The sequence below is a fragment of the Balearica regulorum genome, chromosome 1 (assembly GCF_011004875.1).
Source record: "Balearica regulorum gibbericeps isolate bBalReg1 chromosome 1, bBalReg1.pri, whole genome shotgun sequence".
Lineage (NCBI taxonomy): Eukaryota > Metazoa > Chordata > Aves > Gruiformes > Gruidae > Balearica > Balearica regulorum.
Genome location: NC_046184.1, coordinates 151,652,859 through 151,678,706, shown reverse-complemented (window position 1 = coordinate 151,678,706; position 25,848 = coordinate 151,652,859). Strand labels below are relative to the sequence as shown.

The following is a 25,848-nucleotide window of genomic DNA, read 5'->3' as shown; positions in this document are numbered from 1 at the left end:
AGAAGGAATCGCTTTCAGGAGGCTTTACCACAAGAGAAAACATACCACGGGGTTGTGCGCACAACACCATGGCTCAGTGGGAGGCAAGGCATCTGCATCTCCAGACATCACAGATGAACCTATTTTTAAATGAAACAAAACCACAAGGTGTTTCAGGGTGGCCTTTTTGTGCACAGTTTCTGTTTTCATCAAGTGGGTATTTCCTTTTTTCTTCCCGTAAAATTCATAAAATTCGCTTCCTTTATTCATGTCAGCAGATTTCTCTCCACAAACATGATGACATGTTTTAGGTTCACCTCCCAGGGAAATACATGGCCACACTTACTCAACCTGCCTTTCTTAATCAAATAAATTTGTTTATTCGCACCTCTGGTACCTGATGGCAACCCTGTGCATCATTGTCACCTCTACCAAGAATTACTTGTTTTCACGTAAGAGTCCACATCCAGGCAGTACCTTGTTGTGGCCTCAAGTGAATAATAAAAAACTTATTTTCTTTTCACAGTTTTAGGGCAGAACAGTGCAACTGCAACAGAGATTAAAGATGTTGAGTGAATTTAGTAAAATGAGGTGGATACCATATAGGCCCCACACTTGTGGAGAGAATTTGCCCTCAGCGTTAACCAGGACTGTGTACATCCGGGGTATGTTTTTTGCAAGATTCAACACAGCAGCGTTTTCAAACTAGTAAAAAGCCGATTTCCCTTTTTATCATTTAAACATTCTTTACATTTAGCCCAGGCTGCTGGTGAGCCTTTTGTTTAATCAACACATCCGCACTAGCTTTGCAGGCAAAAGCAAACCTGCTAACACCAGGCAAATTTGTGGTTAAAAGTAGCAACTCTGTCTAAACATGATAAATCCAACGGTTTGAACATGTCAGGTAAATCAGTGACGCAAATGGAGCAGCAGATGACAAATGGGAATTGAAATGGAAAGGCATGTGTGATTTGTTCAGAAGTTAGGAGGGATGGTTTCTAGACTCCAGATGAATCCCCTAGGGTCCTATTGTATCTTGGGTTATTTTAGGAACCCAGAATAATTATTTGCTCCATGATGGTTTCTTGCAGTCTTTTCTTACACAGCCCAGATCCAGAACACACACATAGGAATACAGCACTTCTGTCTTAAAAGTTTGTCTTTTCCTCAGTGCCCACTCGAGCTTTGGAATAATTCATTTACTGTTTTAATGATATTAGCTCACTCAGAGCCAGAGAGAAATGACTTCTCCAGCCAGCCTGCTATCCGTTGTCTCCAGCCGTAATGAATATAGAAGGTGGCTCACGGGAAGATGCTGTTAAAACTTTATCTCCAAGCACTGCACAGCATCAGTCCCAGCCTCTGGCCGCACATTGCCCTACGCCACAGTCCTCCTGCAGCATCCATTTCCTGGAGCTAATAACAGGGACTGGCAGGGTTCACACATTCTCCTGCTATCCAGGCCAGCTTCTCACGCAGCCCTTTATAAACACGCTTACGGAATTAAAAGTTGAAATGATCTCCATGAAATGCATGGAGTATTGCAGAGAAGGGATGGAGATGGGAATCACATCAACGTTCAAGTGCCTCAGCCAGCTGCACCGCACAGCCAGTCGCCTCGGCACCAAACCAGCTTCTTGTGTAGACAGAAGTTCCAATTTCTCACAGCTTCTCAGATGGCAGTCGCTGACTCCCATGAGCCTTGTAAGGGTGTGGTGGGCCGTGCGTGCTCTTTGTGTTAACTGCATGCCATGCCCATGGCACATTGTGCTTCTCTTTTTTTCCATTTGGCCATTTTTACGTGGAAACGTTGCCAGACAAGCACCATGTTCCTCAACCCTCTCATCTGTACACAGACCTCATTAAAATCTTACTGGGTGAAGAACCAAGCGTCACTGGTGCCAACAGAGCTTTGAGACATCATTGGCACGTGCAAGGCTTGTCACTCCTGCCGCCCAGCTGACTGCACCCCAGCACAGCTTCAGACACAACAGCCACAGTATGAGAAGTGCCTGACAGTGATTTGTCATCACTGCAGCAGCTGCTCTCCATCTCTACTGCATCCACCTAGAACACGTGCGCACACACACACGTGACAAGATTTTATCTGTCAACTAAACTCCCATCCATTGCCTTAGGAAACTCTAACAGGAATTGTGACTTTGGGTGTGCAGTTTCACACCCAAATCTCCCAGTCTGAGCTCTTCTGAAATGCAGGAAGACATTTGCCTGGCCGGAGACGCCACCCCCTTGGAACTGGAATGGACACGGACCAGAGACACTCGGGTCCTGTCGCCAGGTCAGCCCTGCCCTCGTGCGCTGGTTCAGTGAGGGAGAACAGAGGCATGAGGATCTTCTTTGGCATCAGGAGTCTCAGGAGAGACCAGCCTGACTTCTAAATCTTTTTCTGTCAACATTCATTTTTTTGCCTTTCAGGCTGGGATAGAGGAGAGAAGGAAAGAAAACTGACATGACATGCTGACTTACAGCTATGCTTTTTTCTTTTTATGTTATTTTCTTCATTCCAGATATAAGGGATGCTGTCCCAAGTGTCCCTATCAAGGCATCTGTCTTGTGGAAAGAATTTGCCGAGTATTTCTGAAGACAACATACGAAACACATGCTGCAGACAGACAGGAGACAGAGGCTAAGCAAGAACTGGAAGCCCAGTTTTAACAACCCCCTCACCAACCCTGTTAATTAAGTTATGCCGTAAGAAAAGCGGCTTTCAAAGACTTCCTATTGACTTAAGCTAAGACATGTTAGCAGGAAAACAAAATGTTTATATACTCTGGATAAGATTGAGTGGAAAAAAGACAGACCTGGGAATGGTGTTACAGTAATTTTGCATTTAACTCTGCTCATTTCTTACAAATCCTGCGTCAGTTTACTATCTCATCTTACTTAAAACCTTGTTTGCTTTTAAAGCAAAGTTTACAGTTCCTCCGCAAAAACACACACTTGTGTAATTGTGGTCAAGTACACCATCACGAAGACATCGGTGATGTGTCTTCCACATCAGTTTGGTTTTCTTTCCTGGATGTGGTCTACCTGTTAAACCACTACTGTCACTCAGCTATAGAGTATGCCTGCAGAAGCTTTTATCCAGAAGTTTCTCAGAAATGCACGCCGGTGTTGTGACGACAGAGACGCCCAATACAGCAGTGGGAGTCACCATGAACACGAGCTAGACTAGCACACACTGAATTAGCCGGTCAACAGCTTTCTACCCTGGAGGGGCTGTTGCCAAGCCTTCCTGCAAGCGCTCCCCACAGAACTAGCGAGTGCAGCTTGGCACGTGACATCTCGGAGCCAAAGCTTTATCCACATGAGCATCCAGAGAGGACTGGTAAGCTCCAGAAGACTGACTCGCACAAAGCTTAGCATGCCCCAGGTTTTGCCAGAGGACAAGTCCTATTCAGAAGGGTGGTGGTTCCACAGGTCCACGAGCCAATATGCATGTGGGGTGCTGTGCTCTCAACTCTTTCCTCCTGTCCTTTCAACGCAGTCTCAGCCCTCCCTCGCAGCAGCAACAGCTGTGTAATAACACAAATCTAGCTGAGAGATAACCGCTTTCTTTGCTAGAGTAGTTCATGGCTGGCTCAGGTGCCCAGTCTGGCTCACTGCAGGGTCCCACGTGTGCAACGCTGACCCAAGAAAAGGGGTGGGGATGGGAGGAGGAGCGAGGATAGGGCTCGGCAGCCCCAACAGAGATTGATTTACACTCACAAGGATCTCCATCCATGGTCCAACTCTGAACAGCGACAGGCAACAGGCACCTCAGTGGGCACAGTGAATCTAAACAGACTCCAAATGCGCACACGGTTTTCAGAAATAAAACATATCTTTTAATTGGCAATTAGAACACACACTACAGGTCATTAGTATTTTATAAACAATATTAAGTTACAAATGCATGTTAAAAAATGCAGTTCATGGCAGCTAAAAGCTTGGAGTCCAAAATGCATCTCTGCAATGCTGCATTACTTCCTTTTCCCCAGTCTGCTGGGTGAAGATGAATTAAAGATCATTTATCATCTACTAGGAGGTGGTCTACTATACACTCAAACAAAAAGAAAACCTCATTCCTAAGAGCATCACTAACAAACAGAGGCATTCAAAGTACTTCAGCGATCTTAAATCATGTCAGATGCAATGAGGACACAGTTAACTCTGTAACACTTTAAGCAAAAATACAGGTTTCTTCACATTAAACTGATTGATAGTTCAATGCTTTCTGTTCCAATTCAGCTGAAAACCAACGTTAGCTTCTACCCCACAGAAGCTTAAAGTCCATCATGCAGGCTTCTGTGCCATCAAAGCTAGATGTTTGTAAATCAGACCCTAACACAGAGGAAAGTTACGGTGTACAACTAAACAGCATACATAAATATATATCATATTTAGCAGATCTTTATTCCCCTCCTTAATGACTTTTGTTGGTATTAGTGAGATACACAGCTCATTCCATTTTCACTGCACTCAGAATATTAACAAGTTACCATTATGCATGTTAATATACTAAATAGCCTTTAACAAGTCTCTTTAGAAAAGTATTTAAAAACATTCTTGGAAAAGTAGAAATCTATTTTCCAGAAAAACAAGTGGTACTAGGATAGCATGGACTCCAGTGCTTGAACATTCTTTCAGAGAAAACGCATCGTGACAGCTTTTGTGCCTGGGAGTCTGTGTGTGTCAGCTGCCAGACTCGTGTTCTATCCATCCTTCTCGCTGTGGTGGTAAAAGGTCATAAAAATCAGCTTACCTTGCCTTTCAGCTGGCAGAGTTTCAAAGATTACCATTCACTGGACTGCATAAAAGAGACATGTAGCTTTGACATAAGTTCATTTCTTTCTTACTCACATTTCTGAGTCAGTTTTATTATACCGCTGAGATTGCATCTTCGAAAACAAAGTCTGCTGAATGTCTCTGGAGAAATGACTCTGTATCTCAAAAATATCAAGAGTACCATTCAGATCGGAATTTCTATTAAAAACTGTGCACATTTAGCAAAAATTATGCTGCTGTAAAAACAAAAGGCCTGCTCCTTGGCCTGCTCAGAATACAAGCTACAACGCAAAAGATTACACCAGAGGGTTTTTTCTCTGCCTCTTTTCTAAACGCAGGCATTAGAATTAAAGTGTTACTAAGCTTTTCCTAAGAGAGCACGCAGGGGTGTGGCATAATATACATTAAACAGGAACAAAAAACAGTAACAAACCACCATTCTAGAAAATGCTGCTTATTAGCAGCATGCTTGGTTTCTGAAACATAAGGAATTGCATGGGAGTTGTCAAGATGAAGTCCACACACCTTGATCATTGAACTGATCACTAGATTCCAAGAAACCGAAGCAGATTTAAAAATACACGACAACAACTGCCTAGAAGGCAGAGTTTTATCATCTGTCAATAACCAGATGAATAAAGTGCATAGCAACTATTATAAGTTTGTTGAAAAGAGAATACATTTACCAAGTCTCAAAGTTTGTAAGCTTGACACTTATCCATACATTTTGCTACATGTGTGGCTTCCCTTTTGTTTTGCTATTTAGCTTCACTGATTGACCCTTCAGCACTGTCCTGTGATTTCCTTTGCACTTCATATAGAATGTGCTGAGATCTCTGACTGCTGCCTGATGTATGTCTGGAAGCTCTTGTCACCGATGGGATGTTCTCTAAAAGAAAAGAAAAAAAAAGGAAAAAGTACTACACATAGAATTTTCTGTCAGGACATCAAGATGTCAGAATGGAACGTGAACAGACAAAACCTTTTCCCCAAGTTTGATTTTCAAAATTCTAATTGTAATGATAATACTGCATCTTACTTGAACTGGCAAAGCTAACTGATTGTATTGATCCTCTCTTTTGTCAGCCTTGTGCAGAATGCTCCTTTATTTACATGTACACAAAATACAGTCATGTGGCTGTATCAGTCACTCTTCCCGTTTTTACACCAACACTCCAAAAGACGTCAGTAAATACATGTATCTTCTGGTATTTACCACTCATTCCACAAGCAAAGGTTCAAAATAAAAAAATTTTTACAAAAAAACCCCAAAACCCCACTCCTAAAACCCCACACTAACTTTTAAGAATGAAACTGCATTAAAAAAATAAGCATTTAAATACTCCTTACAGTCCTTTAAAATACTGTGATAGAAATCCTAACTGACAATCTTACTTTGTATGTATTTGCAGGATCTTTTCTGAACACAAATACGGTGAAGGTCAGAACATAAGGAAGGGAAATGCCATTTCCCAGGACTGTTCCCCTGTTTGGACAACCCATTACACTTACTGGCTTCCATATTTTGTCTTCTTAAATTTATCCCTCTTATATTGAGCATGCTCCTGCTCTAAAGTTCCAACACCTTCAATAATCAGCTTTAGTGTTTTATATGTCTCCTTAGGGTCATCAATGATGAATGTAGAATATTCTTCCTCTTCAGGTCCATCATACACAGATTTGCTGCCACAGGCCTCTGGGGGAAAAAAAAAAAAAAAAAAAAAAGGTATCAGAGAGGCAGGGGAAAAAAGCAAGACATGCAGGCTAAAAATACTTAGTCCAAGATTCCTACAGTTCGCTGGTTTGCTTCTGTATGACCACCGCAGAACTGTGGCTGACAGCAACAGCAGAAGGAGCAGTTCCTCGTCCTTTTGCTGGGCTGTTGGTAGCCACAGGGGTTGGCCCATGCCTGTTCCCTCCTCCTCGTCTACTAAGGAGAGGGCAGCAAGCCTGGCAGCTGCTCCTGGCTTGGTGCGAAGCTGTCCTTTGCTGCACAGGCAATGCTTTCCTCTCGGTTACCACCAGGAGTACCCCATGCAAACACTCTGGGAACTCTGGCACAGACCTAACTCCGGTACTGTGCTGCAGGGTTGGTCTGCACCTGGTCAAGTATTGACTTCTCAGAAGGACAGGTTCCATCCCTAAGCAGCAGCTAAGCAGCAAGTACCGCACTGCACAACAGACTGAATTAAAAACAATTACAGCTTCAAGTGCTCATGGAAGATGTTTTACCACATTACCTCTAAAAGATTCATACAACAAGCATAAACAGAATATGCCATGACTACTGTCTGCCTGCCTGTCCTAAGAAGCGGCAAGTCATACTACCTTCTTATCCTACCAGGGAGCCTTCCTGGCTAAGAGATCAGGACACTGATTACACACGGACATTTGCAACACATTCATCATGTGATCTATTTCTGCATTGCAGCCAAGTGTATTAGAAGGGGAAAGAGAATATTTTATTTTGTCTCTATTTTTCCCTAGCTTTCTAGCTTTACTGCTGTCTCAGCTTCAGCTTTCGAGTTACCTTCTCCTTGCTGCACTGTCTGCGCCAGACCTGCGTCCTTTCCCCCGACACCGAAACTCGATGCTGGCTCTGGCAGTGAGGATTCGGAACAGAGGAAAGCTGGGCATTGGTTCAGACAGCTCGGACAGCTCGGAAGTGGTGGGGATCTTAAGTTTGCAATTGCATGGCGGCCAGGAATGGATTAAAGTGCTTTCCAATCTGTGTGTTTGACACCACTGGCTTATCTTGTATTATAAAATAAAGTGCTATTTAAAGATCAGTGCCACAGTGAAGGCTTCCCTGCCACTCCCTGTGCTAAATTGGGATTTCAAGTCTGGCACCGTGTACACCGGATACTTTTCTTGGCATGCCTACCAGTACTAACTTCCTCTGCTGTCTCTTCTTTCTTTTATCCTTCATGGCACATCTCTGCTCCCCTCAGCTCCTGAGGGTTTCCTAGCCCAAACTTCACTTTCCAGCCTTCACAGACATCCACAGGTTATCTTGCACTGAAAATTCCGAAAGAGCCTTCCTAAAGAAACCATTTGTATCCGGCCTGTTCTTGGGATCTGAATCAGGGAATGTGCACATGACTTCTGGTAACACAAAACCATGTTCCACTGAAACCTCAACTTTGCTGGTGCTTCTTTTCAGGATCAGTAAACTTCTGGTTTAGCGCACACTCTGATTTGTCAATTCGGAGCATCCAAACAATGCTCTGTGCTTACGCTATTTTAGGATGCTGTGGTTAAGACTGTATTTAAAACAACTGTTTATTATGCAAAGAACTTTGTACAGACCATGAGACTGCACGCTGCACCAAAAATAATTCACACAATTGCCTCAAGACAGCAGAAGGGGAAACAAGTTAAATAATGGCCAGTGTTCTAGGATGTGATTTGCATGGCTGGTCTAGATAGAACATACAATTTCTCACTTGCTAAGTGGATTGGAGATGCAATGATCTTTCATCCTCACCTTGCATTTTCTCCAATTTTGGCATATATAAGTTGAAAAGAGAGTAGATACGCTCGGTTTCTCTATCGCCATCTATGTCCAGTTGTATATTTGCTGGCAGGCCTCTGCAAGGTATCAGGAGAGAGGCAGAAGTTATATGCTAAACAGTATATTATGGCACAAAAAGCACTTAACAATGATGAAAGTAAAAGTACTTGTGAAAGCCAACAGATTGTGTATAATGGAGCTCAAAACTTCCTATTTTTCCCAGAAGAAAAGACAGACAAGTTCAAACTTCTTTATGCCTAGATTTATCCTGCATGCTTTCACTCTGACTTGAAAGAGAGGACTGTATCAGTATCCAGACACTCGGGTGAATTAATCTGCTATAACCAGATGGAGGAGCCAAAGCACTGAACTCCCAACCATCCAGGTCTCGTATTCTGAGACTGACTACCACTACAGACTTGTTGCTTCACCCATTTTAGATGCAAATAGTTTCCTACAAACCAGACAGTATCTCTTCATTTAACAGAGACCATGAGTGGGCCCCTTATGAAAAGATTAGTTTAGAATTAAATCTAGAAGCAGATGAATGTCTGTTTCAGGAATTTACAAACAGGGTATTGAAGGGATTTCTGACATTTTTACTAATGACATGATCAAACCCAAAGTATCTTATCCAGCAGTCAATTCCTATCGATGTCTGGAACTCTAAAAATTTGAACATTTTGACCAAGGTACGCAGATACCGACAGTATCAAAAATAACAATAAAGATGGCCTTCGAAAACACCACGATGCCTGCGTACCTAGCAGATCTTCTTGGTAACTTCGTACCTGCAAGTCAGGCTGCAGAGATGCACGTACCCCTGACAATACCTAGAGCAATGGCACGTTACCAATCCTTACCCTGTGCAGGGTGTGCACCCAGGAGTATTATCCGCAGTAGCTTTACAGCAAAGCCAGTGGCCGTTAAGATAGGCAGAGGGATGGTAGACCGTGAGGCGCTTCTTGTTGCATTGGCTAACTTTGGTGAGGATATCAATCCAGTCCTTGGCCTCCACACAATTATTTGCTTGGATATACAGAACTCTTCTTTCAGGCTGGATCACCTGGAACATCTGCAAATAAGGAAATAAGCCACAGAATAAACCACTAGAATCAGCTGGTGAACCTAACACTGGGCTCAGACTGGTTATTTATTAAAAGAAAAACACAGCATACTGAAAGAATGCACCAGTAAACACATTTCAACACAAAACCAAGCTGCAAATGTGCGCTTAAAACAACAAGACCTTTCACCTGGTACAAGGAGTAAGATACTGTTCTGTAGGGCATGATTTACAAACAGCTAATATCAACAAGATTAGTTGTCAGCCTCAGGGATGCAATTTTAGTAATGTTGCAGCTCCAGGTTTTGGAAGGCTGTCAGAGGGACCCAACGCAGGGCTGAAAGGAAATGCTAGTCAGCAGGGGGCAGAAAAGAGAAAAACGGGAGTTTGGATCCAGCCTTAGTGACAGCTTTGCTTTAATACTACCATATCTCTAGTCTTTTTAACACCTCTTTCAGCATGATTCTTTCCTTTTAATAACTTCCATGCTTCGGCACCCAACTACAGCTGCTATAAGCAAATCACAGCAATACAGTTTCTCTTTAATCGCAATCGGGTGGTTCAAATAATTACACATTAATTCTGTATTATGGCTTGGCCACTGAAAATCTAAACTAGAGCTCTCCTGCCTGTTCAAAACAGCTTGCAACCAAAAATGACACAACCACACTTATTTTCCTCCTCTTGAAGAAGCAAGTTTCTGATGCACAGCCTTATTACTTGATTACACTGATCATGCACCGAAAATAGCTAAGTTCAAGTTAGTGATCGTAACTGCAAATTTTGGAAAGGCAAATGTCAACCATCTTGGTTTCCTCTAGCTTCTGAAATACTTAATTTTAATGGATTTTCCTTTCTCTCTCTCAGGTATTCCTAAAGTATCCTTCCCCCCCTCTACTTCTTCATTCAATTATTTAAATCATTAGACATTACACTGCCCATCTCATGTGGAATAATATTTTCCAAACAGCTGGTTTCTCTGTGCTACTTTAAAAAGAAAAACAAAGAGGCACAAAAAATCCCCCAAACAAAAAACCCACCAACCCCCACCATCCACAAAACCTGAAATTAACTTTTGTCTATTACAAAGACCCAAAACATTGGCCGGAATTCTGCACCTAGCTGGTCAGGACAATGTTGCAGACCGGCACCAGGTGCAGTCTCTTCTTCCCTTGTGACACTTTTGGGTGCACATCCCTCAAAGTAGCTTGCAAATAGGCTTGCTAATTTGTGAACGAACAGGTTTTTTAATTACGACATCTCTTCTAACAGGAAAGGGAAAGCTTAACAGCCATTTCCTTGGGTTTAGTATCCTTATAGATGTCAGACAATAATTAGAAAGGTGCAACGCTCAAGAGCAGTGCAGGAGCTGCTAGTGTGATTGGTCCAGTGCTGCCAAAATACACACCAAAGAGAGAGTCCTTTTAATAAAACTTTTCAGGACATAACTGGCAATTTGAATTTGGGGAATAGAGAAGGAAGGAATGAGGAAGACAGGAGCTTGCAGCTCAATCCTCCTTTAACACAGAACTACAGGGAAAAGAATTTTAATGTCCTGCTGGGGTAAATGGAGCCTTTTGCATTACAACAAAGGAACAGATTTAAGGAGTATGGCTTTGTGTAAGGGGATACCAACCTAAGTGAACTAACATATGGCAACTGTTACTGAGAAGCCCCCAGCTAAGCCAAGAATTTCAAGTGGTTGCAAGACTTTTACACTACCAAAACCACCAGTTGCTTCTCTAACAACACAGAAGACCTTAACAGTACTTAAAGCCACCCCCACAGCCCCCAAACTGTGCTTAAGGAAGATGAAGACTACTGGCCTTACTGCCAGAGAGGCAGATTTATCAGGCTTGAGGAAGACACACTTGGTGCAATTCAGAGCACAGATACATAGAGACTATTTACAGAAAATGTGGATCTTTAATCACACTTAGCGCCCATGATGGAATATCCATCGCAAATACATCTGCTGTGGTGTTTTGAGAATTCTGCAGTACTCTATTTATGGAGGGCAAGATAAATGGGAATATATTAGCATAGGAAGGTGATAATGGTATTTTCTACTGCTTATGAAAAACTCTGAACTTTTGTTTCCAGAATGGATGTAGTCACCTTCATTTCCTAGGTAATACTGAATTGAAGCAACCAAAATAGCCCTCAGTTTCTGATGTTAACAACAAAGGGATATTTTTTTCCTATAATAAATCTTTACAATATTTTGGATGTATTCTATCCCAGCAGACTCAGCATAAGTTAAAGACTGCTGTCACTGAAGAGTTGATCAGAATCGTAGCTCAGCTCCTCTCCACACACAGTAAGTTTTAATCTCAACTGTGTGGCTACTTTTAGTTCAATCAAGTCATTTTGTGGAGTACAGCTGGCAACAGTTCATCACATGTTACAGCTGCCTTCTGATAGCTCGAGAATTATTTTGCAGTTTGGTTCCTTTTGCCTGTGTAATTAACATGAGTTATAAATACCAGAGCCAGCTACTTTACAATGAAGATGTGCTCTAGAAGCAAGTGAACTTACTCCATCTTTTAAGAGAGAGAGATACGCTACCAAAATAATACCTGAAACAGGGAAAATACTGAGGAGTCAAGCATTGCGTTTCACTTTAACAAAGTGCTGTTTGAGAAACCTAGTATCTAGGGCAGGTTTTAAGCACTGCCCTGCGTGGTGTCCACAAGCAGTCTAGATGTCAGGAAGGACTTCAAGACAGAAAAACAAGCAGCCACAACCATTTATGTGTATAAAGAAGTCTGTAGTAGATGCATGTTCAGAACTGGAAAACACCGAGCTGCTTTTTTGTTTATTTTTAAACAAAACTTTTTAAGGACTGTAATCAGCTTTACAGGCAGAAGAGTATGAAAAAGGCTCCCACTATCACCTAAACTGATCATGTCTAAGAACTGCTCTTACACAATAGATGGTTATGTCTCGCATACAGAAATTGGCAGTGGTGTTCCACACGTGAGAAATACAGCTGTATTTTATTCCCTACTGTGGCTATCAAAATGCTAAACCCTACTGGCACAGCACAGATGTTGTTTTGGCACATGACCTAACCCAAATATATATGCACTTTTGTTAACCGATAAAGAAATCCTGAAAGAAGGCGTGATCCTTCACAATTATAAGCAGCCAGTTCCTTCCCAACAGAGAGGTCTGGCAGAAAGGGCAGGGACTCGATTATCTTACCTGTGTGTGACATTACGGAGCCCAGACAGCTGATCAGCAGTGGTCAGTACTGAGTGTGCTGCAGATCACGAAACCCAAGGACTGCTGACTGGGCTGTTAAGAATCTGAATGAGCTGTACTTTTGGAAACTCCTGCTACTATATACAGAACCAGCAGCTGTGGTTGTACATCTTTCAATAGAAACCCAATCCAGGTTACAAAAGGGAAAAAGGCGATTAGGCTGGTGATCTAGACCAGCCTAACAAGCAAATTAATGAAGATGGCCTACTTACATTTTTCATCTTAAAGGATTCTTCCTCCAGTCTTTCCACTGCCAGAATGTTTTCAATTGGAATGCTACACAGAGGGTGATCACCTGCAGAACACATGCACGCACACAGAGATACTGAGCAACTTAACCACAATTCAACTTCACCCTCTGTCCTTATTCTAACAGCTGATTCAGTTCCTTTGAAAATCATTTTGACCGCACAAGGGAAAAAAAAAAAATCTTTCACTCAGCAGGGATTTACTAGCATGGTCCTTAAGTATTATCTTAAGTTCATTTCTGTTTTCAGCTGCACTACATTATGCTAGCAAACCTCTTAGAGGCTGACTGCTGCAGCAGGACGTGGTATATTTCCTGAGAAGGTGACAATGAAAGAAATCATTCCTGTCAGCTCAACTGAACTAGGTTGATGGCAGTGACGTAAGACCTCAAAGTTGAGTGTGAAATGATGACTGGAATGATCCAAATATGTTTCCTTATCTTTCTCAATCCCTATGTATTTATATGAGGGAAGGAAGCAGTATTTGTTGTGTACTACTGAACAGACAGGAACAATTTGCGAAAAGCAAAATCTTTGATATTAAGCAACATTAAGTGAACACATTTTTGCAAGTTCAAAGCTTGCAGGCAAAACCCTGTCTATTGCAGCCAGTTGTGCCAGTGTGACAGAATTTATAAGATCAAGCTGAGATGTATCTGAGAATGTTCAATACAAACCCAAATCCCAGTGTAAGGTAATTGTATCCTGAGTTTTGTTTCCTTGGACAATCTACTATGTAACTGTGAAAGCTACAATTAGACAAATATTACCAAATATTATGCTAATATATAGGGTACTGTGCGATCTAAGAAGCTTCTCTAACAATCAGTACAGACAGACTAAAAAAAGGGCAAGAACATACAGGCTGATACAGTTACAGATCTAGATCTCAATCTTCTGTTCTTACACAATCCTTATGTTTAATCTTTGCTTTAATGTGTCAAAAAAAGACTGGCAAACCTCTGTTACCTTTGCTTTTCTGATAGGTAAACTCATGGTTTGTCAAGCGAAACCATCTCTTCTTGAAGTTTTTCATACCAAATCGTTTTCTTCCTTGTGCTCTCTTGATCATGAACCTAGTAAACAGGACAACAGTTGTTACAATACACCAGATTTTATATATACATGCATACAGATATATGCATACATATAAAATATGTATTTATGTATATAGATTTACAAATATATACATATATATACACACACATACATGATTGCACTTGCAAAGCTTTAGGAGGGGACACACAGCGTTTTCTAATTACTGAGGTTTTGTCACGACAAGGAAAAGAAAGTCACATTTGGATAGGTTTAGTGCATCTGTTAGTTAAGCCTGTACTTTTTCCAGAGCTAGGTAAGGGTCAAGACACGTAGCTTCACTTGGAGTCTACGTAGGGGCTCTAGTTAGTTAGCTGAACTGCAGCTTGTGCCCTTTCCTTAGTTACAAATCCAGCTAAATGGTTTCCTGCTACAGCAGAAAAAGTGCAGAACATGGTTAGTACTCCTCTGCTAAGCTTGACTGGTTAACTCTGTAATTTTTTTAAAGCTGTGAGAAAGCTCAAAAGTTTTAGAGTATGTTTAATAATTAAAAGGCAGGTGTAAGGCCTCTGGAGCACAGGGACTGTACCCTTGCATGCTTTAGTCACTCTCAAGCTCTAGAAGCAAAACCAGGACGTTCCACAGTTCCATTTGCAATTGCGCATTGATGCTGCAGTTGGAAATGCATTTTCAATAACATACAAAGCAATCTGACAGCTGAAAGCTAGAACCCCCTATCCCCCCCCTTTTTTGGTAGAGGAGGGATATTAATTTAGTGAGTTGTCAGTTTTAATTAATTTCAAACTTGAATTAGCTTACAAGAAACTGTGATGCATCCGCCACCTTCCTAATCACTAAATCAATCCAAAAGCCTCAAGGTGACTTTGGAAAGCCTAGTGACTTCATACTGCTCAGCATCACTTTGGGTGGAAAAAAATGTGTATGCATACGCAGTAGAGAGTTGATAACAGCTACTCTACACATTCCATTAACTATTGTGCCCAATACAGAATCATATAATGGAGCCAGTAAAAACTACTTACTACAGAGTAGTTTTTATCAAGTAGGAAGGCACTATACAGCACAAAGAGCACACAGAGAGAACAGCAAATGATTTGGTTGAAGATTTTCAATAGCAGAGCTAAAATACTTAGAACAGCTGATACTGTTTCTTGCCTCTGGCATCTTCAGTCAGAAACAACTACATTGCATCCAACTGAACCAGAGGTTTGTTTGAAGCTCAAACAGAAACCCAAGTTCCTTCAGACTGTTACTGTTTTGTAACCAGCTGGGATGGTGCCTGCCACCCATTCCAAGTTGTGTGGGCAAAAGCTGCAAAGGCCCGTATACAGCAACTGATTTCTTTTAAACTATAGTTACACACCTCTCATTCTTAAATGGTCAGACAGTTACTGTCTTAGTCCTTATTCTTGGATTACTTGAGAAATATTTAATAAAACCAGGTGATTCAGGTCATCACCAGGCCCACTGGTGGTAGTCTTCATATTTCAAGGTTAAGGCAAATTTCAAGGGAAGAGCAGATATCCTCGGGCGGGACAATATGCTCTTCAAGTTAGTTTCTCTTCCTTCTCATGCCAACACTTAAAAGGTGACTTAAAACTGCAAACTCCTACAGTGCCTCCCCCTTTGAAAAATGCAAACTCCATACTGCAGAGCTAAGAGCACACTTCTGACTAAACGTGACTTCATAGCTGACATAGCCAAGAGAAGAATGATCTTATGTGTCCCACAGATAGGTGACAACCACTGAAAGACACAGAAGTTATAAGGTCAATTTAAAGGATTTCTTTGTTTCTAACATTTGCAGAATGTGTGAGAAGTTGGAGCAAGTAGTAGGAAGCACAAAGGGAAAAAAAGTCTAAGATGAAACCCATTCCAGTGCTGGGTGGCTGGAGATACTGTTTCTACTCATGTTTATGGTAGACCTGAGTTTGGATTTGCCTTAGCCTTGCTTGGAAGCGTCAGCATGCCCCTTTCACCTACAGGAACGGCAGGACTAGTTCTCCTTTTAATTCTCTTCCTTTTGGAAAGAACTAGGCAGACAGCTGTTAAACAGCGATGGCATGATCAATGCCAGCAAACCCAAGTGCCAGTGACTAATCTTTGGTACTGTACGTTCATTCAAAAGTACATACGCTATAGCTTTCCATCTAGATACTCTTAATAGAAGCAAAGATAGATTAAATAACCAAAAGCAAACAAAAACATTGCAAAGGCAAACAGAAACCCCACTAACCAGCCAATCAATCTGGAGAAGAATCAAATCAAAGGCTGTGAAAATTCCCACCCACTCCCCATGATATAGCATGGCAATAATTCAAAACGTCAGGAAAAATAGACAGCTGAAGGCAACTCCTTAACCTCCAGAACAATTTATGTGAATGCTACTTAAGAAGTGCCCAGAAAATGTATGGCCACTTCTTAATCACTTCCAGTGAGTTCACTGGGATCTACACACTGAATCTCAGTGAATCTGAGGCAAATCTCAGTGTTTCTTGGAGCCTCTCCCTACAGATAAAACTCCTTTATTCTCTATTTACAGCAGGTTTTTGTTTTAAGGAAGGAAAAAAAAAGAAACAAAAAAAAAAAGGAGTTGGTCAACATCAAGAAATAGATAACAAAATGCTCTCTGCTGGGTTTACACAGGCATTTCAGGATTGTTAAACAGAGTACTTCCTCCCCGACGTTAAGTCGGACAAGTCTATTGCTGCGAAGGAAGGACATGCTGTCAGCCGGTAGCTACAGCAAAGCACCGACTGCCCCTACCATCTTACCTGCATGAACTATTACCATCAACTTTCTTTACTGTTAGTTTAAGAGTCCTTACAACAGCAGCCACAGGCCGAGCAAGAAAAGACAGAAAAAAATCAGACAGGAGCAAAAGAAAGACAGAGGCAGAAAAAATAATGTTTTAGAGTTAGAGGGAAAATGTTGCAAACCATACATTTATTTTCAAAAGTAAAAAAATGATAAGTGTACAGAATTAAAATAGACAAACTTGCTTCTAGGGACAGATGCTCATCAGAGACATGAAGTGAACTGCAGAGGTTAACTGGAAAGGGTAGTCATGTTTTGACCGAAACCCTAATTTTTGCATGACTGCAAGCTACCATGAAAGCTTACTTTCAAGCAGCAGTTCAGCTTACTGAGCTCTGACAGGAAGAATTTCCATTTTTTTTACTTTCTTCCTCCCAGCTCAAAGAAGCTGTTTCCACAGTGCACTTAGATGATCTTAACAACTCGGTTTTGTAACACAAAAAATGTCAACAATTAGTATCTAAAACTAATACAGCATATGGAACACACTTCCAAAAAAAGGAAAGGTAGTAAAACTAGAAACTGTTCCAAGTGCATCACAAATTTTCCTTGAAATGGCAATGATAATGATTAGCATATGGATCTTACACAGCAACAAAAGCAAATTCCATTTGCAGGCTTTGCCCTCACGAAGATATTCAGTATCTGCCTTCACAGTGGAATTTTACAGCTTTTGTTCACTTGAGTTCAGAAAAAAAAAATCAATTTGATTTTAATGCAATGCTGATATAAGTTTATTTTGCTTAGCTGTGCTAATTAAGTTCTACAGGCTTCTTTTTTCTCCAATTATTTCAGAACATACTCAAATTAAGACATTTAAATCAAATGAAAAGATGTTAAAATCAGCTATAGCAGCCACAGAGAGTAGAAATAGCAACACAAGAATCTTCCTACATTCTTCTCTGAACACATGGATGGAATAGGAGTGGCGGAAAAAAAAATAGCTGCCTTAGAACGGTAGTAAGCACGCAAGCAGAGGGGTTTGTTGCACATGCATGCTTACCCTTCTTTAAGCAATATAGGTTGCTCGATGCTCTTGTGATCTCTCCTTCCCGAAGATGAAATTAAATCTAGAAACTAAAAGGGGAACAAAAAGCATAGATAAAAATGACAGGACTGCACAGGACCAACCCAAATTAAAATCTTTAACATTTGTACAGCACGGAGCTACAAGAAAATATTGTAAAAGTAGTTAAACAGAAGGTAATGACAGAAGCTTGAGGAATTTGGGAGGTTTCCTGGGTTGTAAAATAAAAATAGCACAAATGCTCTTAAGCAGAAAAAACTGCAGATGACCGACACTTCTTGTGCTGCTTCTTTGTTACACGTATCTTTCACTTCCTTTTGGACTAAGCAATTTTCATCCCAGATCGGCAGCATCCTATGAAGCACGCACACGTCTCAAGCTCTAAGCAGCAGCTTGTTAATTCAACCTAACTATTAAGTAGAAGTAGATCCAAAGAGATTCTACTATTGACATGTACATAATTTGATAAAAGTTTCTTGAATATCACAGTTATCAGGAGTCTGCTTTTTCCAGCACATGCTTCCTGGTTTACATACAGTATATGTTATATTCTAGAATTCTGAACATCAGCTTCAATAATACAGCAGGATTTTCAGAAAATTCACATGCATTACTTACATTTTTTACTGCATCTGCATATTTCTGCTCATTAAAATAGTCATAAAAAGTAGCCATGTAGGATTCCTTGAAATTGGCCTGGAATACAAAGCGAAAGCCATGCATATCATAATACAGTTTATACAGAAAATATTATTGTTAACAGCAGTAGATCATGAGGCAAGTCACTGCAAGGTTTTTTTTCCGGCCAGAGGTAAAATAAGCAAAGTGCTACTTTTATGTTGGACAGCACACATTTAGTAGTACCATTTTATTTTTTTTTCCAAAAAGGTAGCAGAACGCATTTCAAATGGTTAATAATGCATTCTTCGGAAGCCTCAAACTTCTGCTTTGACTTTTAATCTTGGTCCTAAAAGAAGTTGACAACAAGTACGAGAGAAGGAATGAATTCTGTTGTCTTGAAGGATTTGTAATTGAGGTACAATTCATCTACAGCTGCCTGTGTGAATCCTAACTAGACCATCAGCGACCCCAAATTATCACCAGATATAGCAGTGGTATGCCTTAGGTACATGAGTTTTATTTCAATCAAACATCCAGAGCATGGGCATTTAGATCTAATCTCGCCACTGGTAGAAAAGTGAACTGGTATGAAAAGAAAAGCATAGCCCTTCCCCTTACTGGGCAATTCTTCCCAGTTGAGCTTTAAAATGCTGAAACAATCTGTAAAACCCTGTAGTGCTGCTATCATGTACTGGAGGCAAGTAGAGAACTTCATGGGTTTTCCTGATCACTATCTTTCTTCCAGAAGGAAGGAAGGAAAAGCCCTGGAATAGACTTCTAGGTTGGTCACACAATTTTGCTTTACTGAAATCTAGCTCAGATTAAGACAGATTTAGTTTTCCTGTGAGCATGAGAGACTTATAATCAAAGCAATCATAACCAGTGTTGCATAAGCCTAGTGCAACTCAAGCATTTTAAAGGCTTAATTACAATCATGATAAAAGATTAAAATAATAATAATAAAAAATCTCTTTCCTAAATTCAGCTTTTAAATGAAAATGGCATACTTACAGATTTAGATTTTGATAGGCTGCCTAGTGTTTGAATGGTTTTAGAGATAAGTGTCAAAGTTCGAGAAGTCTGAGGATCCTAGGAAAGAGAACAGTATTATATGGACTAGCTATTTAAAATATGGAATAGAGGAAGGTAAACTATATTTCTTCTTTCTATTTCACTTGCAGAAAAGTAACATAAAATTAGAAAAAAAAACAATAAAACACTATAGGAAAAGTTTACTTTTTTAAAACGCTTTTGACTCTTAAGCCATCATGCTTCATAGCTACCGTATTGCTCTTCAGAGAACCAAAGGCAATCACTTGCAAAACAAAAATAGAGATTTCTGTGTTGCAGACTGTCTGGGTCCTCCCCACTCACAATAAGAATAACTACTATAAGTCTTGGATAAGTTGCTTAACATCCAAAACATTTGCAACATCGCTGACAATCAATCCAGCATTAATGTAATGAGGCAAAAATGAAGCAGTGACCATCTTTTCCACAGCAGGTTAGACCATCTACTTTGTTTGTCCTTAAATTTCACTGTTCCTCCCATATCTCCCAGGTTCTCATGTACACAGTCATTCAACATATGCTTCATATCCAAAAGAGACATAGCAGATCTTTGAACTAACAAAGGTACTTCTCCTAAAGGCTATTAAAAGAACTGAAGAAAGAATCTTGATAGACAGACTATGGTGACAGAACCATATCCAGAGCTAGAAAAAATTGATACAGTACTTACTGGATGGTGTGGTGTGAGCTGAAAGAGGTTTGGAGAAAGAATGGCAGGAGCAAAGAATCTCAGGAAAATAAAGCTGCTGACAGCTGTATACCTCACATCTAGGTCACCTATGAAGAAAAAGACCTCTACTCAGCATTTCAATAATCCTTCCTTAAAAACCTTCTGAAATTATCAGAATGCCTTCAGAAAGCTAAGTCAGGCATGTGCTGGAAACGTACATATTTGGGAGTTACAGGATTAACTGATGATGGAGGATTTGGAGCCAGGGATCGGCTACCATAAACCAAGGAAATGTCAATGACAGCCTTTTAAAAAAGAGGTGAGTTCCTGACACAGGCTACAAGGAGAACACCATTCACTTTTCTACCACACAGGAAATTTCATACAAACATCTGCTATTCCATCAATGCAACTGAAGTATGATGAGTAACTTGCATAGTTTGTGAAACCCTTCAACATAGAGGCCAACTCTCAGTTACCTAGTTATAGCCCCAAGCACAAGTGTTGTACAGACTCCTAATGTATCTATTCCAGCTAGTAATTACAGAAAATACAATTTATTTATTTATTTATACAGAAAATAAAGAGCACGACAGCACAATCAATGGCTTTCTGCTTGAGCTTCTCTACTGTGAAGTGACCATTTAAAAGCTGAACCCATATTACTCTAATAATCTGAAGGGATCTGCTTCCCTTCATGAAAATACATGGGTTAGTTGTTTTGCTCAATTCCATTTTTATATTGTCTACTCATTCTCACAGAGCCAAAACAACTAGGATGGAGGGGAAAGAATTCTCTCTTGACAGCCAGAAAACCTTTGCAGCACATGGCCCTCCCAGGGCAATGAGCTTGCAATGACTCCAATAATTTATAGACTGGCCTTTAATACAGATTGATGTATGAGCAGAAGATAATTCAGCTGCATGGAATCTGCAGAACGAGCCATTACAAAAACCTGAACATTTGAAAACTAAGCATACTTTGCAGATCTTGAAACTATAAATACCTACCATCATAATGCTCTTTTTCAATGCTGTTTTCCTTTGGAGAGATGTTTAGGAAAAACTCTTACAATTATTAAAAGTCATGTTCTTTGCGGAATGAATGATCAAGGAAAAGCCAGTATTAATACACACTCCAAATGGTATTTTGGATAAACAGTTGTTCAATTACTAAATACATCATGAACGATGCAGACTGCTAGACTACCTCTACATTTAAAAGCTATCAGTGATGTAAAATAAAACAATACATAGAAACTCACCTTGAAAACGTTTGGCAGCTGATTCTCTCAGTGAAAAGAAAATATCACACATCACTGTAGGGCAGCTTACACCAGATTTTGTAATTACAGTAAAAATGCGATCAACATATTGCCTCAGATTTTCCTGAAAAATGCAATGGTTATGACAAAATTAGGATCATTTTTTGCTATAGAAAGCAGTACTGTTCTTGGTTTTATTCATAATGGCATCATTAAAAGATCCTCACTTTCAACATTATATACTTGCAAAACAATCTCACCCTAATGACACTCTCTTTGGTAAATGCACATACTTGAGTACAAGACTAAAAAAATTATTCCTATCAAAATCAAACATCAAGTGATATGGCTGTATGGCACATCATTCCTTTTTGTAGCACCATTTTCTACGTCAACAGTAGAGCCACAGGCTAAGTTATCCTTGTCCTCAAGGGCAGGGCAGAAATGATTAACATTCTACAGATAACATATTTATAGCATAATGTAAAGCCATTGTAAAATAATTATAACAGTTTGTGGTGTTAAGAAAGCTTCCAGTATATTCTAATGAATGGCAAAATTATTTGCAACATCAAACGTCTGAGGACCTCAGTTAAACTTGATAGTGTAAACAGAGATTGTATCTTCAAAATCTAATGCATACCCTGTTATTTTCCAGGTTTTCACCATCTTTTAATTTCACAGGATCAATTTCACAAGGTTTATGGACCTGGCAGATCTAGAAAAAAGAAAAAATAGTGAACACTTAATATATTAGTTTACCTTCAAGTAGAAAAAGTTTTGTAAAAGGCATAATCTGTTAGTTTTTTTGGGTAAAAGCCAACATTATAAATTATGATTTTTTTCTTTTGACAAAGCACCAAAGGTGAGTTACCTGTGACCTTTTTTTTTTCCCCAAAAAATTAGCATTAATTTGTTCTACCCTTTCCTTCAACTGAAATGAAGAATTGTTTGTTAAGACTCTCTCAAGCAAGGCTGTTCAAGAAAAGTCCTGTCTTGCCAAAACAGTCAACTTTGAAAGTATATCTATACTCTATTAAAACTTGACTTTTTTGATGAAACATTAAAACAACAGCTGATGAAACTGTCAAATCATTTAAAGGAAGTCTGTGGTCTCAAAGTATTGCCCAATTACTGCACTAAAATACCCACACCCACCATTCTGGACTGGATAGATAATAAACCATTGTTATAATATATGCATCACATTCACAGTTATCTAAGAATAATTTTATTCCTTTATATCCACTGGATGAAATGCATTACTTATAGCTTCCCAGCAGCTTTCTGCTGCATATATTCTTTATTCATCTAAGTTATTAGTTTATTAATTTCTCAGAAACAATAAATGTTAATTTTCTAAAACAACGTACTTCAGTTAAATAAATTGAAACTTTCAATAGCCTTTAATACAATCCAACTGACTTGGGTGACTCAGCTGTGGCTAAACTAACACATAGGATTTTAATGTAGAAACAGGCTCTTAAGCATTATTCCTACAAAGTCATCTTAAAACATGAAGGAATAAACAGTATCTGCTCCCTGAAGGCCTTTTACAGGGACATTTTATCAAACAAACAGTCTAAACTGCTCTTACCTCATCTATAATTGGCTTTAGTGTAACTTGCAGATAATGCATCCCTGCCAGTTTCATTGTCTCATCAATGCACTTGGAAGTTAATGAGTTTCCTCTGAAAATGGTGTTTGGATCTCTGGAAATGAACAATTTTCTGTAATTTAGTCTCTTTGTAATAAACTACTAATATATGAAAATAAAAGAAGTGGTGAAAGGTTACGGAAATCTGAGTTTGAATGCACAAGCAAAAAACTCCCTTTGACACCAGCCTGCCATTAAATGCACTCACATAGCATTTAGTGCACTGCCAGGTTATAACAGAAAAGCAGTAGTCATGGTAAGTCCAGAGGGACTACAGATTTTCTTCTTCCTATTAGCGCAGCAGCTCAGTGCACCATCCAAACACACAGCAACACGCAGGTTCAAATCAAAGGGCTTTACAATATAAACAGGGGGAAATGCGCCCGCTTTCACTGAACAGCATTAATTTGAGTAAGGGAAGGAGGCAGTGATTTTAGTCTCACAACAACCCTGGACATCACATGTGACCTACCACCTTCACCTACAAAATGAATACTTGTAAGCTGGGAGGGAGATGAAAACACCAGCTCCAATGACACAGTCATCTTTTCTAAGTGGCTTACAGCACTGTCCTGTGATAACACTATTAAACACAGCGCAGACCCCAATTCTGCCCTGAGAACTGTGTGGATAGTTGATGTCGTGCAGACTTTTACATTTTTCTGAAAGGCTACTTGCACTGAATTCTTCTCATACTAGACATGCAGTCACTGTAATTAGTTAAGATTTACCTAGCAGCACTATTGTGTTAATTTTTTTAGTATTACTTGCATTTCGAGAATGCAAGCAATTTCTTATTAGTTTTGTACCTGCAATTCCTTGTGTAGCAATTTACGTTATGCAGATAGGTACATAATCAATGATCTCATCTACACCCATACGGTCAAAGCCTGTGCCTACTGACAGCAGATCAAACTTGGATATGAAGTTATTTGCTTATTCTTGTACACACACTGATGTCTTTTCTGTTGTTTATAGCTTACTACAGTTGTACTCTTTTACAAGCAGTGAATAACAAGATGAATTACTTTGATGGATTCATCATTTTGTCTCATAAAAAAGTAAGCTCACTCCCTGTTACAAATGCCAGAAAGCCCTGAAAACAAACACCATGTTTGCTGGTTTATCACAGGAACATGACTGACTAGGAAGCAAATTTCCACATACTGCAGCAACCAAGCTGTTTCAGCTAACCTGCAGCACAGAAAAAATACAGCTACCTAAAGGAAGAAAACACTCTATCTTTTAGACACTCCAAAAAAAGCCAACCCACACAAAGACTTTATTTTGTGCTGAGGAAGCTGTTACTTTAGAGTCAGTATCTGTCATTCTCCTTGACTCCCAATTGTCTCTTCTACTGTCAGTCAAGAGCACGACTTGGCATGAGGCTTGTGGCAACAAATGCTCGTTAGGACCTGCCTGGTGTGAATACTAGATCTTACACTACTAAACTGTCAGCACACCAGTAAGTCAAACAAGAGACTTATACGAAGTGACCAGAAAAAAGATTTTGTTTTCTGCTATCCACTGCTAGATCCAATCCATCTTTGTTCCTCAGCCCTCTAATTGGAAAGATTAGACACACAGCTTGCCTTAAATACTCATGACTAGGAAGAAACTTGCTTTTTGATTTGAAAAAATTCAACAAACACTTTTACTCGCCACTAGATGATTTATTAGCACACTATAAAGCTGAAATGATTTCATACGAACAGCTGAAGGTAATGTAGGATGTCACAGTTATCATCAAATAAAATTAAGACCGACAAGAGTGAAAAACCCTGCTCTCAAGACCTTACAATAGTCTTGCAAGTAGACTTCGTAAAGCAAGATGGGAATTCCTCCTAAAATCAATCTCGGCAGATTTTCAGAGCAGTGAATATGTTTATAAAGAACTCTGCCACTCAGCTGGGAGGAACAGGGACAACTCCAACTGTTTCTTTTGAAATTACACAGTTCTAGTTCTAGAAACCGAGTGGAGGATCTTAATGCCAGCCAACGCAGAGTAGGTATGTTTGACAGCAATTTGGGTTTTGGTACTTACTGAGTTCTCTTCACTTCAGCATTCGCAATGGCACTTATGAAAGGCACAATTCTGCCATAGTGTAAGAAAAGCCGGACAAGAGGTATGGCTGCTTCCTGTTTTTCTCTGCAAACTTCACCCAAAATGTGTGCAGCTGATGCTGAAACAGGCTGAACAGTGGAAAGAAATAAAAACTTTGAGAGATCTTCCCAGAACAAGCATCCTTTCTTTCTTTTCCCATTAGCTCCTCAATGCAGAATCCCACACAATAGTTGCAATGGCTAGTTACCCAAACCTGCCTGTACATAACGTTGATGGGCGTTACATTCCAGCTTTTGCTGGCTGTGAGTTCTGATCGCAAGAGGGCAGCAATTTAAAAACTATTATAGTAGTCTCTTTTTTCCTCCCCATTTTCAATAGCTGTCTTTTCACTGAATGTCACTGTTGCCTGAGAAGCAAGTGAAGAGGAAGAACTGTAATCCTGCTCAATTTCAAGCCACAGTAAGTACAGAACCCAGTTCTTGTACCGAAAAAAATAAAAGCACTGTTAAACTGCTAAAAGTATACATAATCACACATATGGTGTCCAACTCTCTGATATTTCTAGATTAGTTCTTGGTTTGGGTTTGTTGTTTTTTTAATTATGCAAGTAAACCTGTTTCTCTCCAGTAAAGGAAAACCAAATGATCAAACTGAAGTTTACTTTGCATTTTCACATGTAAAATTAGAAAGCCACGGAGAATGTGCTGCTAAAACCACTGGTGTCCTGGGTGTGCCTT

The 25,848-nt window shown here is 39.9% G+C and overlaps 1 protein-coding gene across 1 annotated transcript in view; it reads right to left on the bottom strand.

The window, feature by feature from the left end:
- Positions 1–3,804: 3,804 nt before the first annotated feature.
- The window catches only part of RASA3 (RAS p21 protein activator 3), a 143,711-nt gene continuing 121,667 nt past the window's right edge, over positions 3,805–25,848 (bottom strand). Inside the window, exons 11-24 of the mRNA XM_075739171.1 lie at positions 25,091–25,239; positions 22,987–23,101; positions 22,033–22,107; positions 21,390–21,513; positions 20,125–20,231; positions 19,395–19,472; positions 18,381–18,458; positions 17,739–17,812; positions 13,832–13,938; positions 12,827–12,909; positions 9,145–9,356; positions 8,255–8,358; positions 6,280–6,463; positions 3,805–5,656 (exon numbers count right to left, since the gene is read on the bottom strand). Coding sequence (XP_075595286.1) covers positions 5,581–5,656; positions 6,280–6,463; positions 8,255–8,358; positions 9,145–9,356; positions 12,827–12,909; positions 13,832–13,938; positions 17,739–17,812; positions 18,381–18,458; positions 19,395–19,472; positions 20,125–20,231; positions 21,390–21,513; positions 22,033–22,107; positions 22,987–23,101; positions 25,091–25,239 — 1,566 coding nt within the window. The 3' untranslated portion in view covers positions 3,805–5,580. The remainder of the gene's footprint in view (positions 5,657–6,279; positions 6,464–8,254; positions 8,359–9,144; positions 9,357–12,826; positions 12,910–13,831; positions 13,939–17,738; positions 17,813–18,380; positions 18,459–19,394; positions 19,473–20,124; positions 20,232–21,389; positions 21,514–22,032; positions 22,108–22,986; positions 23,102–25,090; positions 25,240–25,848) is intronic.